At 38.5% G+C, this 17,690-nt stretch overlaps 1 protein-coding gene across 1 annotated transcript; it reads right to left on the bottom strand.

Annotated features, from left to right (window-relative positions):
* Positions 1-471: 471 nt before the first annotated feature.
* Positions 472-6,171, bottom strand: atf4a (activating transcription factor 4a). The gene is made up of 4 exons (XM_062436397.1): positions 6,024-6,171; positions 3,941-4,126; positions 3,498-3,821; positions 472-2,433 (listed from the first exon to the last, which is right to left on the bottom strand). Exons 2-4 carry the CDS (start codon positions 3,987-3,989, stop codon positions 1,400-1,402), a joined length of 1,407 nt encoding a protein of 468 aa, XP_062292381.1. The 5' UTR covers positions 3,990-4,126; positions 6,024-6,171; the 3' UTR covers positions 472-1,399.
* Positions 6,172-17,690: the final 11,519 nt, after the last annotated feature.

The following is a 17,690-nucleotide window of genomic DNA, read 5'->3' on the forward strand; positions in this document are numbered from 1 at the left end:
CAATTACTTTCAATATGAGGAAGAATATTTATCTGCAACTATTTTGATAACTACGATAAGATATTCCTTAATTAGTCCCATGGTGGGGAATATTATTGCAGCAGTAAGTGGATAATAAAAAAGTAGAGCATCAATAGTAATGAATAAATAAGTACAAAAGCAATAAAAAAAAGTAGTGAGAAATATAGCTTCCTTTGGTTTGTATTGTTGTAATAGATAATATTTTAATATATTTGCAACTTTCAGGGGCTTTCCACCTTTAGAAAAAGGTTTATCACTTTTCAAAAAGGAAGGAAAGAGCAGGTGTTTATACTGAGAGAGGCTCTGTTGTATGAGTCAGAAAAAGGAAGCAGCTTAAAGGAATACATTTACATCCCTGCTTTTCCTACTGGCAATTATCAGATTAATTTATAATAATGACTAACTTGCAGCTCCCATTAAAACTAGAAAAAAGTACAGCAGACACACATCTCTTAAAGAGTACTGACATTTATTAGAAAAAAGAGACGCAAAGCATTTTTACAGGCAAAAAAAAAAGAAAACCCAGCTGCGCTAAAGACACTCTGATCTAGTAAAGACATGGTCAGGTTTTATGTTTTTTTGTTGTTGTTTTTTAAAATCCAGCATTAAATAAAAGCCACAAATCTGCAAGCAAAAAAGGACAAACTATATACACACACGAAAAAAGAAAAATGTTGACAGTGTGACATCCAGGAATTCATAAAATATATTTGAGGCCCCTTTCTGGACTTGAAGCTGTTTAGAGAGAAGGTTGGAAATGGGGGGGGTTGACACCGGGTTAAATAAAAAAGGAAGTGGGTAATAACAAGAAGGTAAGAAGTGATTTATCTCACTTTAAAAAGACGCACAGGAGCTGGTGGGTGGGGTGGGTGGGCGGAGAGGGGGTCAGAGGGTGGTTTGGATACTGACTGATGCTGGAGTGTGGTCATTCTCTGAGGAGGAATATCTCATCGTTGGTTAGAGTCTACATTACTACTGGGAGCTATAGTGACTCATGTTTTTCATGCCTAGTCTACAAAAAAACAAAAAGGACAAATATGCACCCCTGCCCTGTTTACACGTTATTTACTACTGAGGGCAGGGAGAACACATTTGGGGGGATTAGGTGGGGAGTCTAACAGGGGACTGAGAGACAAGCATGTACAGATGCTTCACCTGACTACCTCCCAGCCCCCCTGCTCTACGCTATAATCTCATCAACTTTCAGAGGCCTTTTCTACTTTTGCATCCAGCCATTCCCTCTTTTCTGTTCAGTGGGTGAGCGTTTCATACGTCCACCGTCACACGCCGCCTTTAAATCTCTTAAAAAAGAAAAATTCTGATATCTAAAAAAAATTTAAATTTCTCTGCGGCGACGGCGTGCGAGCGTTGGACCTTTCTACGCCACTGAGCCGGTCTTGCTTCGGCGGTGCTTACGAACTTCCTCCATCAGATCTTTCAGGTACTGGATCTCTCTGCTTATGGACTCTGCCTTTTCCGCCAACTCGTGGTTCTTCTTCTCCAGCACGGTGCACTCATCGTTCAGCAGATCCTGCTCCACCCTCTTCTTCTGACGGTAGCGGGTGGCCGCCGTCTTGTTCTGCTCCATCTTCTTCAGTTTCTTCTCCACCACCTTGGGAGCGCCGGACACCGATTTGACCTTGGAGCCCTTGGCCGACGGGGAGGAGGAATCAGAGGGCTCCTGTTTGGAGTATGGTTTGGTCCTGGAGGAACCAGCTGCAGGAGAGGGGGTGGGAGAAGGAGAGGGGAGGTGAGCCGGTGAATCGGGAACGGAATCGATGCCCGAGTCGCTGTCGCAGTCGCTGGATGGAGGAGAGGCTTTGATGGACTGGTCGGAGAGAGATACAACAGAGGACTCATCTTTACTGGTGAGCACCACCAGTAAGTGGCCGGTGGTGGGGAGGGAGAGCACGATGGGGCTGCTGGTCTCAACGCTTCCACTGGGGTCTGGGATGATGGTGGCGGTGGCGGTGATGGAAGTGGTGATTTTTTCAGCATCCAGAACATCCACTTCACTCCCAAGCTCCAATGTGTAAGCTGGAGAAGGCGGAGACTGAGGAGGAGGAGTAGGAGGAGCTGGGGATGGAGGCTCTGACTTCATGCCAACCTCAAGATCGGGAATCACCTCCGCCGCTGCTGTCTTGGCCTCGGCTACCCCGGGGAGAGGGAACTCCACGGGGAGGAAGGGGATGCTGGGCAGCGACAGCCCGAGCTCATCGAGACTGTTGTGCGGGGCCGGGACGGCCGCGTCGAAGGTGTCGAGATCCAGATCCATGTGGGTGTCGAGGGAGGCCAGGAGATCCTCGGGGGAGCCGGGAGACTCATCAGACGAGCAGGAGCCAATGAGCGAATCCAGGTCAAATTCACTCAGGTCGATTTTCTCTGACATCCAGTCCATGCCCGCAAAAGCATCTGCAGACAGGGGAGTTATTTTAAAAAAATTAATATAAATGTTAAAAGAATAAAAACAAAAATACAAACTTTAATGCCATTTAGTGATATTTAATTAATAGAAAAGCAAAAAACCCCACTCCATGACGACCTCGAGCTCAAAATTATCTTTCCTACTGTTTGCACCTTGTTTTATTGCATATTGCACTTTGTTGCTCTTATAGATTGTTAATGTTGTATTTATGTCTTAAGTTGTTTTTAATTGTCTTAAATGTTGTTATGGCTACGGGAGTGCTATCTAAATTTCGTTATATTGTTGTCTGACTCTCAATATCATGACAATAAAGCTACTAAACTAAAAACTTTATGACACATTAACACCTCACACTGTGTATCCAGGGAACAAGAAACTTGACACCTCTTCTAAATGATAACCAGAGTACAATGTGCCTGATATCAGTGAATGAGGAAACTGGAAACAATGGGGGGGATCTGCGTCATAGTGAAATAAACACATCTGACAAAACTGGTTTGAGCCAGTCTCAGCCACACCTGCCGGCTGCTAACCAATGAATGTTGACCACTGCTCACCACACCTACACATAACACATTCATGCCTTTAATTTTTTGTGAATGGCGTCCTGTAAAAGTACATTATTCACTACTTTAAATAATGATTTAGCAGCTTGAAGTTAACTTGTTTATTTTGGTCATGTTTGGCTGTAGGATTCACATTAATGTGTCTTTGAGGGGAGCTCTAACGATGACCTAATTTTAACATCTAGGACACGCAGCCTGCAGCGCTATCTCAAGTTCCTTTAACCAATTAAACCACCCACGTAAAACTGAACAACGAGCCTGCAAGTAATTAACATTCCCAACTTTAAACTCACATTTAATAGCGCTGGAAACATTTTGAGTTGTTTGTTTAGTTCTCTGTGACATTTGACTAAAGAAACTGCTCAAGCCTGTTATTTTATAGTGCACGTGATCTCAATTTGAGCTCCTTTAACCTTTTTCATGTGGCTTTTAACTTTTAATGTCTTGTTTTAAAGAACTTTGTTTAGTGGGAACTTTTAAATCACCTTTGCCATCTTCTGCTCCAATATGGGCTTCGAGCAGGTCGTTGGCACCCAGCCAGGGGAGGGACAGCGAGTTCACGCCAGCCTTGGTTCCCAGGAACGAGGAGGGATTGGTGGGGGGAGGAGGAGGAGAGGGAGGCAAAGAGGTAGGGGAGGACGACATGGTCTGATAGGGAGACAGAGAGGATGCATAGGAGGAAGAGGAGGAGAAAGAGAGGGGGGGCGAAGCTGGCGCCTTCCCCTCTAGAGAGGAGGAGGGAGAAAGAGCTTCTTCTTCATCTTGGTCCAGAAGGGGCCCCATCGGGTCAGCCATCAGAAACGAGGGCCCTGTGAACAAAGACGTTCTCAGTCAGTATCAAGTATAATTTTCTGCCACCAAAAAAAGGTAACACCCTCACTATCCAAATACTGCGTGCTTTGGGATCATTTGCTCTTATAATACCAACCTAAGTACAGGTCCCCCACGTCCTCCAAGGCAAGCTGGGAGAGTGTCATCACTGCTGCTGCTGCTGGTCAGTGGTATCCGCAAACGGGTGAATAAAAACAAAGGTGAGTCCGGTGACGTTACCAAGTCGAGGGGTCCGGTACTGCTGTCGACGGCAGCAAAGCTGAGGGTGGTTGCCGAGAGAGACCTGAGAGAAAGAGACACAGCCGTGAGTTAAGAAACGTTTAGTAAGCGGTCACTGAGTTAAGTAGCAAATAATAAACATCAATATGAGCTTGAGTATAGTGTATTCTTCCTAATTACACTATTTATTCATTTAATATTTGACTTAATGTAGTTATTGCATATAGTTTTGCCGTTAAGTGTATTTGTTTCAAAGCTAAAAAGTCTTCACTTTAACTTTTAATTAGCTTTTCTATCAGTCACTACTGCCCTTATTTTAATAGTTGTATTTTACTTGATTGCATACATTGTTTATACATTGCTCCTTTTTATATGAAGCACTTTGTGTATGTAATTTGTTTTATTGTGAAGCACTTTAAGCTGCATTTATTGTATGAAAAGGTGCAATAAAAAGAAAGTTATTATATTCTCCACTAGCCAGAACTGAAATGGGAAAAATGTTATAATAATGCACCTTACACTTGGAAAGATCTGCCACTTAATCAGATTATTTACCACTACAGCTGTTAAAAGGCCTTATCTAAGACCCTGCTTTAATTAATTAACTGCAAATGTTTTTGACTTCACCATAAGCTTTTGTGTTTAGTTTTATTGTCTTTTACCTAATATTGTTTTGCATGTTGTTATTTCTCAACACCATTGTAAGTTTGGATTCCTACTCAATGGTCTTAAGGAAAAATAAAAGGTTACTAATACTACTAGTTAGTATTGTTTCTTTTAGCTACCTCATTGTAATTTCCCTTTAGGATTAGTAAAGGATTAATGAAGTACTCTCCCATCCATCTGTTACAGTATTAAGCCACGTGGCGGACAATAATTGGGCGAACCCCGTCTCTAATATCTAGAAAAACTACCCATACAATGTCTGAACTTCATGGTATTAACACCACCACACATTTCCTGGTTAAAACAACCTCGTTGAAAGCATTACAACTTCACAACTTCTCGTATTGGTTTGCACTTTGGTCGTTAAAACAGCCACTGCCTGTCTCCACTGAAGGGGGGAGGGGAAGCTAATTTTGTCTAATCCGTGCCATTGAAGTGTCAAAGCGGCGTTGATGGGTAAACACCCCGCCCTCCACCGGGGGATAACATTTCCTAATTTGGTCATGCTTTGGCCGGTAGCCCCGCCTCCACTCTCTCCCCCCTCCGCCCCCCCTCCTCTGAGTCACCGCGCCCGTTGAGAGAGGAGGACGGCAGCCATTTTCACAACAGACGGCTGAGTGGAGGAAAACAAAAAAAAAAAAGAGAAAGGGGGCGATAGTGCGCGCCATTTTGGACACGCCACGTTGTCAGTCTCAAACATACACAAACACAGCCGATATTGGAGAAGGCTTTAAAAGCCGCTTTAAAATTAAAAAGATATTTTAACATCGGGTTTAATAAGTCCGAAGCAGCCTTTAACACGCCTCAAAACACCACAAGCTGTCAATGGTGTTTTGGAATAATTGGTGACCGTGTTAACTGGTGACTCTCACATTAATAGACCACGACTTAACTTAATAAAAATATTAGCGTGTCTTACATATAAAACACAAATGAGTATGTGTATAAAAAATTATTAAACTACAATTAAAAGGCTTTTTAAAAGGAGGACACTTCCGTGAAAGTCACCAGTTAACACGGTCGCCAGTTAAACCATAACACCAGCAGCTGGGAACTAAATTACTCCCCACTGACAGGCTGTAATTTGACACTGACAACTTCTAACCAGGAAATAAACATACATCAACCAATTTTACTCGCTTCCTTTATCATAATAAACACTTTTCAGGATGTTTAGCCAACTCAACAGGTCTGTTAACTTTATCAAACACCTACAATAGTGTTGTCTTGTGGCTAGAAACACTCAAGAACGCTGAAAAATATCCTTAAAAAATATATTTAAAAAAAATACTTACGCCATTTTGCCAGAAATAGCCAGTGCACTTAGCCTTTGCACTGCCGTGTTGTTGCCGCTGCAGGTTAGCACGCCTTCACACTGCCATTCTTGTTTAGCGCGGGAGAGCTTTCACCGAGATACCGATACTTTACTGTGTTGTTGAAGAGGCGAAGGACGTGAAGTGAAGCGTCACGTCAGGATTTATAGAGCCAGCGCACCGCCGACTGTGCTCCTCCGCCGTGTCACTCCGCTCGCGTCTTTTTTGTGATTGGTTAGACGCACACATCTATACAGTTGGACAAAATAGATCCATCGGAAAACTTACTACGAGCGCCTCCCCTCGTCAAATGTAGGTCAAATGCAAAATGTAAACATTAAAAAAAAGGAAACGCGTTTTGGGGTCTTTTTCAAATGTCAACTAATGATAAAGTAACATAGGCTACAGCATAGATTACGTAATATATCTCTCAAGATGTTTTGTCATTATTGGGGCCGTTTTTTTATTAAATTAGTTACATTGTCCGTGTATTAAGGCATATATCTCAAATTAAATATGATCAGAAACAATTAAGCTTGTGTTTACACTTTACTGATACTTATCTTGCATGCAGTGTCCCGTTTTAAATGATTTTTATAACTTTATGTATCTCTTAAACATGTTGGTGATGATCTTTAATTCATAATTTTCAGTCGTTTTTACAGCATTATGGACTAATTAACTCTTTATAAAGACACCTTTTTACACTTTGCACGATTACTTTCCGAACCAATTAACTTAAATAGGAGGAATAAAACGACCATGTTTGTTTATTGTAGTGTTTTCCAGATATATTTCCAGCCTTTGATTTATTTATTTTTTTGCTGGGCTGTCACTACACCATATATTGTATTCCTGTATTAGTTGGTGATCTCTGTAGTCTAGAATTCATTGCAGCTGGGGGTTAAACCTGGTGAACCCGATTTTAGTTCACAGGGTTTAAGGATTGGACTGCCCCCTAGTGGTTAGCTGCACCCCTTAAAAACTATACTTTATATATTTACAGTACAAGTTTACCAGTTAATTAATTGAATAATAGCAGCGATGATAAATAGAGTGTGTATGGTGAATGTGCTAGTGTGTGGATGGAATTATTCAGGTTAATAATCAGCTCAGCAATAGCTCAAAAAGAACAAAGGACACCAAATATTTAAAGCTGGAGAGGTAAGGTGAGTCAAGGTTTATTGGTATTTAATTTATAGCCTATATTCATACACAAAGACATATGTGATTTACATAATGCATCAAAAACCTTTAATAAGGAATTCAGCTCCAAAGAAAGATGAGCCCAAAAAACTCAAAAGATTAAAAGGATATGTGATCACAAAACGCCCCAAATTATACACAGTATGTAACCTACAGTATTATATACAGGCCCCTTCAACTTCAGGTGCCTTAACCCTCGTGTTTTCAACCTTGATTAATCAGTGTATGTATGTATACAGTTGTGGTCCCTTAAAATCGCTTCAATAAGGCGATAATAGCAAAGGAAAAACATTGTTAGACAGAAAAATCAGTGTTGCTGTTGTGACTGTGAAGTTATAAATATGATGCTTGGTGTGATTTGTTTAAGTTTGTTCCCTATTTACTTTTATTTAACTTAGAAATATTAAGTATCATGCCACAACCTACCACAGAAATATATATAAAAATATGTGTAAATACAAAAGTATGTAGTCAAATCAGGTAGGAGAAGCATCATCACATGAAAAACTTTCACTCATCTGAATTAAACTCATTTAACGAGTCCCTGACCTTTATGAGCTCATCCAATTCCTTGCCAAGCTCGTCCACTAGTGTGCGGATTTTCACCGCAAACTTTGACTCAAGGCCCTTCTTCATCTTCAGCCCATGCTTTCCTTGGGTGAAGAACATTTCCATGCCAAGGGTGAAGCCTTGTATCAGCCTCAATGCCCTAGTGCTCAGCTCTGTGGTCATGATACGATCCCCTTTTTTAGTAAGCAGCTCTCTCACGACCCTCACAGAATCTAACCTGGTTTCACCCAGAATGGACAGATCATGCCACTTTAGCTGCAGCCTACCCTCCTTGATGAATTTCAAGCAGCCATAAATTTCCTCCACAAGGTCGGTGTAGTCCGTGAGGATCTTTTCTATTTTCTTTTTGTCCTGTGTGGCATTCACCTGAAAGAACAGATTTCATTGGCTGTTAAAAAACTTTAAAATGATTTAAATCCAGAATATAAATCAAAGCCACTTTGTGGCATAGATTTTTTAAAATATGACTATAACATCTATTTAATGTGCCTACAGTATGTATTGCTGTTTGCTGGAGTGTAGGTTATTTATACTACCACTAGGGGTATCAAAGCTGAAAAATGTAACTTTTCATGAAGGAGGGCTTGAGATATATTTTTCTGAAATATTTAGCATTTGAAAACCTTTAAAGAGATTTTTATTCTTATTTTTCGTGTCTCTTCTTCACCTGAAGGCATGTATCTCATCAGCTGATAAAGATCCATCCGACCATGATACTAAGACTCTTGTTAATATGCAACTTAGAGCTGGCCAATTCAATTGATGAAGCGCATTTTATAACATGTAAACTCATCGGTTTTCACATTGACATGCATTTAGCAACAACACCCGAATACAATGAATAAAATAAAGTGTTATAGAAAAAAAGAGTAAAGAAAGATATCCAAGCATAAGAAAACTGAAAAGAAAACAATCCAAATTCCTAAACGCTGCATCCACACAATGCAAAAACAGACGCTTTGATCAATAATGTTTGTTTCATGTCTGGTCACCTTGTGGGCGATGGCTGCTGATGCACCGGTGACGCCACCCGCAGCAGCAACACCCACCCCGACTACTGTCAGGGCCAGTGAGGCGCCCAGTGTGAGCGGAGACAGTATCACTCCAGCAGCTGCTGCCACTCCTCCTACTACAGTTGTAGCTCCTCCTGTAATGCCAGCAATCTTTGTTCCCTTAGAAACCTTAAAAAGGTTGAAGGGAATTGATATGATGATGACAGAACTTCGATATCTCAAGCATCCAAAAAACACAACACAATCTGAGTGTAATAACTTGGCCAAATCCATCTGTAAAAGTCTGACATTTGGATTTAAAGTATTATGATTAAATTGAATGCATTTACATGGCCTTAAGTGGTCTTTTCACCTTGTCTAAGTTGTCAGCGATGCCGAGAAGCTCAGTATTGTACTGCGTCAGGGTGCAACCATGATCAGACGTGAGGAGGATGTAAAGCTGGACAGCATTATAGAGATGCTGAGTTTTCAGCCTGGTGATCCTGGAATGTACCGTTTTATGAGAATATTTGATCAGATTATTACAACTAATTGATTAAACTCATCCTTCAGAAAAGTCAGTTATGAGATGCATCCTCCATAAGTCTTCAACAATATCATTATTGGTTGTGGTGTGGTGGTAAAATGGCCTTCCAGGTCAACAAGTTTGACATTAACACCAAATATCTGTCTAATGATTTAACACAAGCACAGATTTGATATGGAAATAAACTCTTATTGCAGAATTTTGTTCAATTATAGATGTAGAAAATATGTACTATTTTCTTACTTTTGTTCTCTCTCCCCCCTCAGAGTGAGATCCCTGCTGAGATCCTCCCAGGCTGTAAATCAATAAAATTATAGTTCAACAAACACATGAAAAACCTCAAAAAGAAATGATTTCAAGCTTTTTTTCTCACTCACGCGTCACGTTCTTCCACCAGTCCATCAGTGCGTCGGCATCCTGATGGAAAATGAAAGGTAATTTACAGTTGAGCTAAAACATGATGATTGCCTCCTTTGATTTTGTAGTGAAATACTTTTCATGGTTGTGATTACCAGGATTTCTACCATTTTGTCATGAGCCTTTTTCTGTAGAAGCTTGGGAGGTGGAGGTGGTGCTTTACGGGTAAAATGATCTTTTCGCTCGGCCAACACCTGAGAAAATAAGTAACATTTTATTCAATGAATGTACAAATAAGTTAGATCTGAGTGATGAGTTTTACAATCTCACATGGCAGTGGGTTTTTTTCATTCTGTCAGTTCTCTGCTTCCTCCTCTGACACAGTATTCAACATGATGTTGTTCAATCAAACATGTAAGAAATCAGCTGGTTTCCCTGTGCAGTGATGTTGTTCTACATACACTTCTACATTGTCTTTAAATCCTTTGATTTTGTAGAAAATACTACTTGGTTGTGATTACCAGGATGTATTCTTTTTTGTCGTCAGTCCTATCCTTTAGTAGCCAGGGAGACCGTGGCGGAGGTTGTGCTTCACAGGTATCATGAAGTGATTGCTTTGCAAACATCTGAGAAAATACAAATAATCAATCAATCAATCAATCTTTATTTATATAGCGCCAAATCACAACAAAAGTCATCTCAAGGCACTTTACACATAGAGCAGGTCTAAACCGTACTCTTCAGGTTTAATTTGAAAGAGACCCAACATTCCCACATGAGCAAGCACTTGGCGACAGTGGCAAGAAAAAAACTCCCTTTTAACGGGAAGAAACCAGGCTCAAATTGGGGGGCCATCTGCCTCGACCGGTTGGGGTAGAGAGGAGAGAGAGGAAGGATAGGAGAGAGAAGCACATTGAAAATCAACACTGAAGCTAGTAGGTCCAGGACTGGACGTCGTTTAGAGACCCGGATTACATGTGAGACGAGAAAACACAAGGGAAGAAGTGTAGGTTATTGAATGCATTAATAGTACATGAATGTTAATGGATATAGATGGATGGATAGAGAGAGAGAGAGGAGAGAGGAGCTCAGTGCATCATGGGAGTGGGAGTCCCCCGGCAGTCTAAGCCTATAGCAGCATAAACTGGAGCTGGTCCAGGACAAGCCTGGCCGGCCCTAACTATAAGCTTTATCAAAAAAGGAAAGTTTCAAGCCCACTCCTAAACGTAGAGAGGGTGTCCGCCCCCTGGACCCTGACCATTAAGACCTTTGAAAGTGAGGAGAAGGATTTTAAATTCTATTCTGGATTTTACAGGAAGCCAATGCAATGAAGCTAAAATGGGAGTAATATGATCTCTCTTTCTAGTTTTTTGTCAGAACACGTGCAGCTGCATTCTGGACCAGTTGGAGAGTCTTTAAAGACTTGTTAGGACAGCCTGATAATAATAAGAAGTAGCAAATGCATAGACTAGTTTTTCAGCATCATTTTGAGACAGAATGTGCCGGATTTTTGTAATATTACGCAGATGAAAAAAGGCAGTCTTTGAAATGTGTTTTATGTGTGAATTGAAGGACAAATCCTGATCAAATAAAACTCCTAGGTTCCTTACAGTAGTACTGGAGGTCAAAGTAATGCCATCCAGAGTAGTTATGTCATTAGATAATGTGTTTCTGAGGTGTTTAGGGCCAAGCACAATAACTTCAGTTTTTTCTGAGTTTAGTAGCAGGAAGTTGCAGGTCATCCGGGCCTTTATGTCCTTAAGGCATGTTTGTAGTTTGGTTAACTGGTGTCTTTCACCTGGCTCTATTGATAGATATATTTGAGTATCGTCTGCATAACAACGAACATTTATTGAGTGTTTCCGAATAGTGTTACCTAAAGGAAACTGTATATATTTTTTATACATATTTTACAAATATATAAGATCTTCAATCAAACATGTAAAGAATCAGTTGGTTTCCCTGCGCAGTGATGTTTTTCTTTATAGTGTTCAGAGTAACAGTAACATTTGGTTCTACTTCTTCTTCTTCTTCTTCTTCTTCTTCTTCTTCTTCTTCTTCTTCTTGAAGTATTGGATTGACTTGACTACATGAGTAGCTTTTGTCCCTCATCATATCTGAAATAAAACATAAAACATCATCACCTTGTCTAATTCCTGCGTGATCTTTTCATTGTTGCTGTCTACTGGAATCCTTTTAGCAGTCCACTTCTTCGGCAAAACCGGTGGCGGAGTTAAACCGACCAAACCTCCCTGAGTTGGAATGAAAAACAAAATACACAATCAGCATCTGTATCTGACAGTGTGACCGTGTGAAACCTACAAATGGATTCACTAGAGATATAAAAAAAAATTCTAATTATGCCTTTCATGTTACTGTTGAGATGTCTGTTTATGGTTCAATGACATTTTTTTATGTCCATGTGGTTTAGTCACATTCTTTCTTTGTGTGGACCCAGCATAACATTTCTGTTTTTTTCCAATTTGAGAGAATATATTAGAGGATTATGGCTAAAAAGTGATGTAACCATAAAAAACTTTATACAAAATAATTCAACTTGCTTAAAACCTCTAAAATTCTCAGTAAAACACCATATCAACTAGTTTGACATGATCTTACATTATAACTTTTTATAGTAATAAAGGTAATGGAATATAATTGTTCTAAATATTAAATTTAGTCTGGGGAATCGTGTAAATCAGGAACCATTAACTTTTTTTAAATGAAGTAATTATTTGTATAACTAAACTTAAATACACTGTAGTTGGATAAAATATTACATTTTTATTATTCTTTTGTGGTTACACCATTTGACATTTTCAGCATTTCAAATTACATAAAACCAACAAAAATACAAAATGTACATTTTAACAAACCTGACGCTGCTTTTAAGACACATTTTTGAATTGCTCATCTTGCCAACCCTTATTTGTCACTGTAACTTTAATGTATGTTTTTAATGGGAGTTTGAATTATGCAGGATTTTACTTTTTGGATGTTGTATATGTTAAAAATACATCAAATGTAGCAGCACATCCCCTCCAGAAATATACATCAATAAACAATTAATTTCACCATATAGTACTGTATGTTGAACACTGCATTAAAGACTGTAGTCACACATGACAGCTTGAGTTAACATGCAGGTTTGATCTCATTACAGAATAAAGCAGCGCTGCTATAGATTAGTGACACCAACCTCGGATCGTGTGGGAGACAGAGGTTCACCATCCACAGTTCTTTCTTGAAGTGAATGCTGTTTCTTTAGCAGAGGAACTGGAGGATTTGCCTACATAAAGAGAGGAAGTGTAGCCGTATTCAACCAATTGCATACATTTAAACGCTTAAGCTGCTTGGATGATCTGATGAAACATTCTGTAATATATTGCAAAAAAGTTTAGCAAATCACAGGAATGAATTAGAAAAGTAGAGGAGAGAATTTATATCCAATATTTTTGTGATAATTGTGATAATTTTCTGAATTAATTTACTTAACTCAAAATACCCATCATTGCTCTCTGTATAAAAGGTAGGTTGGTCCTCTCTCTCTCTGTGAGAAGAGATCAACACTGGTACATATTCATCTACAAAGCACTTATCAAACCCGCTCTCAGGAATGGATTACATATGTTCCCCGGGTCAGTGCTTTTAGATTTTGTGCTGCAGACTCATCGAACAACCTTCAACTTGGTAAACTTTAAACTTTAAAAAGCACTTTAAATATCGATTCCCTGATAACACTGGGACACTTTACCAATATAATCTTCCTTTTTTTTTTTTGTTGAGCTTTTACACCTTTTAAATCTCACCCCTCAATGTAACCCTGACAAAATAGTTTGTTGATGATGAAGAAATGACCTTTATCCAATCATTAAGATGTATTATGCAACATAACCACAAATAAATGAATTACTCACAGTTTCTAAGTAAACATGATCCTAACTTTGTGTGTGTGTTTACTATTATTGGGTTTTATTTTTATTTCTCAAATTGCATGTTTTTATTTCCAATTCTTACTGTTAAATGTTTGTTTTATGTAAAGTACATTGAGTTGCCATTGTGTATGAAATGTGCTATATAAATAAAACTGCCTTGCCTTGCCTTGCCTTGCCTAACTGAAGAGTCAAATTCCAAACTAATTATATCATGCAGTGATCTGACTATCCCCACAGAAGAATTCATATTTTAAAAAAGGGTGTTTCAAAACAAATGCCTTTTAGATTCTTATTTACAATCCTCTTGTGAGTAAAATGTAAATATGGTCGAGACAAAAACACTTTTAATCCGCATTCTACATCTGAACGCACATCTCTACGATTTATCAACGTAGTAACTGTCTGTTGTGGTTTAATTCAAGACGACTGAAGTGTTCATTGTTCCTGTCGAACAAGACTGATTACATCTTTGTTAGCACTCACATCTTATTTCACTTTCGCTCTGAACAATAACCGACAAGACTGTGGTTAAATAATCTACCTCTGCAAACTGGATATTAGCTAAAATAATAATGATTGTGATGTGCAGTTGGTCACATGCATTGAATCAGTTTGTTCAAGTAATTTAAGTTAGAAAAGAAACTGAAAGATTAAATGATATTTGCAATAATGAGAAGCAGTTGATATCAATTGTAATTTCAGATGACAGTCAACGTTACACATATCAATAAAATTATTTGCAAACCTTCCGGTGTGAGAAATGTTCCCATGCAATAGTCACGTGCCTTGAGCAGGAAGATGGTTTCAATATGAATTTGTGTGTGAGTGTAATTTAATTTAATTTAGACTTTAAACTTTATTTTGCAAATGTAACTGAAATTTTGGTTCAAAAAATTTACAAAAGGTTTCTGTGACACCGACATCTGTTACTCTTATAAACTAAAAGGCATTTTTCAGTATATTAGACATTTGATGCTCTGGTAATCAGAGAGATGAAGTTCAAAGAGTCAAATCAGCTCAATCAAAATAAAGAACATTTTCCTTAGCTGGTGCCTTGCAGATCATTTTGGTTTAATGTGCACTGATTTTACCCCAGTGAAAAAGACAGAAATATCACATTTGTTGTGATTAAAACATTTCAGAATTGTATTTAAACAATTGCACCAAAGAAGATACAGGAGTACAACGGGTGCAGTCTGTGAGAAGTGTAAATATGGTCGAGACAAAAACACTTTTAATCTGCATTCCACATCTGAACGCACCTCTATGATTTATTAATGTAGTAACTGTCTGTTGTGGTTTAATTCAAGACAACTGAAGTGTTCATTGTTCCTGTCGACTGATTACATCTTTGTTAGCACTCACATGTTATTTCACTTTCGCTCTGAACAATAACCCACAAGACTGTGGTTAAATAATCTACCTCTGCAAACTGGATATTAGCTCAAATAATAATGATTGTGATGTGCAGTTGGTCACATGCATTTAATCAGTTTATTCAAGTAATTTAAGTTAGAAAAGAAACAGAAAGATTAAATGATATTTGCAATAATGAGAAACAGTTGATATCAATTGTAATTTCAGATGACAGTCAACGTTACACATATCAATACTGAAATGACAAATTTTGGTGCAAAAATTTCTGTGCCATCAACATCTGTTACTCTTATGAACTAACAGGCATTTTGCAGTATATTAGAAATGTGATGCTCTGGTAATCAGAGAGTTGAAGTTAAGAGTAAGATCATCATCATCTTAATCAAAATAAAGATTTTCTCATTGGTGCCTTGCAGATTTTGATTTTATATGCACTGATTTTACCCTATGATTTTACCCTATGATTTTACCCCAGTGCAAAAGACAGACATATAATGTGTTTGTTATAATCAAAGCATTTCAGAATTATATTTGAACAATTGCACCAAAGAAGATACAGGAGTACAATGGGTGCAGTCTGCAAGACCCATTCTCTTTATTAGGGTTGCAGCACTGATCTAATCTTGGAACACAAAACTATATGAATGGTTAGAAACCACAAGCAGGAATATGAAAGTATTATTTGTGATTTGAACCAAATTATGCATCAAATCTGCATTCATATAAATCCATCTGTTCAGCTTCTGCATAAATATGAATGTAAAATGTTAAATATGTTAAATGTTTAATACATGTTAAATACTACTTTATTTAATGATATTATTTCTTACCTTTAACATGGTGCAACTTTTCCTGCTGTACTAAAGATACTCTGTGATTGCTCTCCTCTGATTGCTGCACTCAGGTTGACTTTCACTATAAGGACTGAATCACTCAATCTCAACCGGTTAGACGTGAAATGATTGACATCTCATCATTCTACGAGTATTCATTTCTTTGCTTTTCAAGCATCTGCATTGTTGTGATTTACACACCAGATTTGTTTCAGGAATGAAAAATGTTGTTTGTCCTACAGATAATAAAGCAGATTGAAGCTGAAAACCTTTAATTTCACTGCCTAAAACTTCCTTCTGTGTTCACACACAAGACTCAATGTTACATAACAGTGTGATGCCCCTTTGGGTTTGTGTGGGTGGTGTGGTTAACTTTACTCTCTCTTGCAGGTGAGGAGTTGATTGCAGTAACTCAGGGCAACTGGGCCCGGTGCCCTGTAGTATATATGTGGTATATGCTCAGACCTCCTTTGCTAATATTCTCCCCTTTGTTTTCTCTCCCAGGTCCCGTCCTTGGTTTGCAGTTATTGTTGATTTCTGCACCTTACAACACCCTCACGCATAACTTTAATTTGGTTTAGTTGAATTAAATACATATATATCTTTTGTTAACTAATCGCCATGGTGTGTCTCCCATTTTCTTTGTGGCCACTTGAGCCAGGTAATAACAACAGTCAAACCTGTTTTCTGTAGTCTGATAAGCATTAATTTTGGCCAAGTTCATACAAAGTCAATGTGGAAATCTTTTTGCATGTTTAATTTACTTCTATTGCAACCTAAATGAAAACATAAATAACAAAGTAAACTTGTGACTCTCCATATTTAAAACAAAGAGGTTTTAATTTCTGCTCAACCGTAAAGCTAAAAAAAAAAAAAAAAAAAAGTCTTACTTCAACGATGTTCTGATACTAACTGGACTGACTGGAAGAGGACAGCATGAGGATATAAAGAAAAGCTGAAAATGTATTGATTAACTCTCCTGTTGTCCTCAGGTCAATTTTTACCAGAGGTGTGAAGTTACAAAGTATTTGCACTTCGTTAATATACTTAAGTAGACTTTTCAGGAATCTGTAATTTACTTGAGTATTTATTTTTCTGACGACTTTTTACTTTTACTCCCTACATGTGAACACAAATATCTGTACTTGGTACTCCTTACATTGTTTAAACAGGCTTGTTACTTTCAACCTCCATGACTTTATAAAAAGAAGACAAAAAAGCGATAAAAAAACAATCAATTTTTTCCTTTTGGTGTGTGCGCTGCTCCGTGTCGCCCCTGGCAGTGGCAATCCTAGGAACTGGGGGGCCACAGACAAAGAAGCCCACCAAAAATTTGGTATAATTTAATTTAAATGATGCCTATCATAATTTCCAAAAGATATGTGTAAAACCTGTGCTAATAAGTATCTATAGTATATATACGGGCGGAGTGGGTTGTCTTTTCCTCTTTCACCTGTTTTCTGTTTCCTCTATTAGGCTCCCCCCCTCCCCCCCTATGTACGGGGATGTGTGTGGCTGAGCGAGCGCACCAGAGAACCGGGGATCCTGCTGACGGTGCCAGTGGGCTGTTTTCTCAGCTTAGTGCTTTGAGGTGTTGCAAAACTAGTTGTAAGTGACTGTTAAGATAACTGGTGGCGTTTACTCCAATTGTGTTCATTTTGCATTGTGGTATTTCCTTTCCTTATTTTACTAGATAATCAGTTTTCAATTAAATTTAAATTTTGAACCTTATTTATCTGTTAAAGAAAACTGTGTTAATCCTACTCGTTTTCCCTGGTTAACATCATTGTTACTTCCCTAATCCCCTGTATTTTTATTCGGGGATGTGACAC

Source organism: Scomber scombrus, chromosome 2, assembly GCF_963691925.1.
Source record: "Scomber scombrus chromosome 2, fScoSco1.1, whole genome shotgun sequence".
Lineage (NCBI taxonomy): Eukaryota > Metazoa > Chordata > Actinopteri > Scombriformes > Scombridae > Scomber > Scomber scombrus.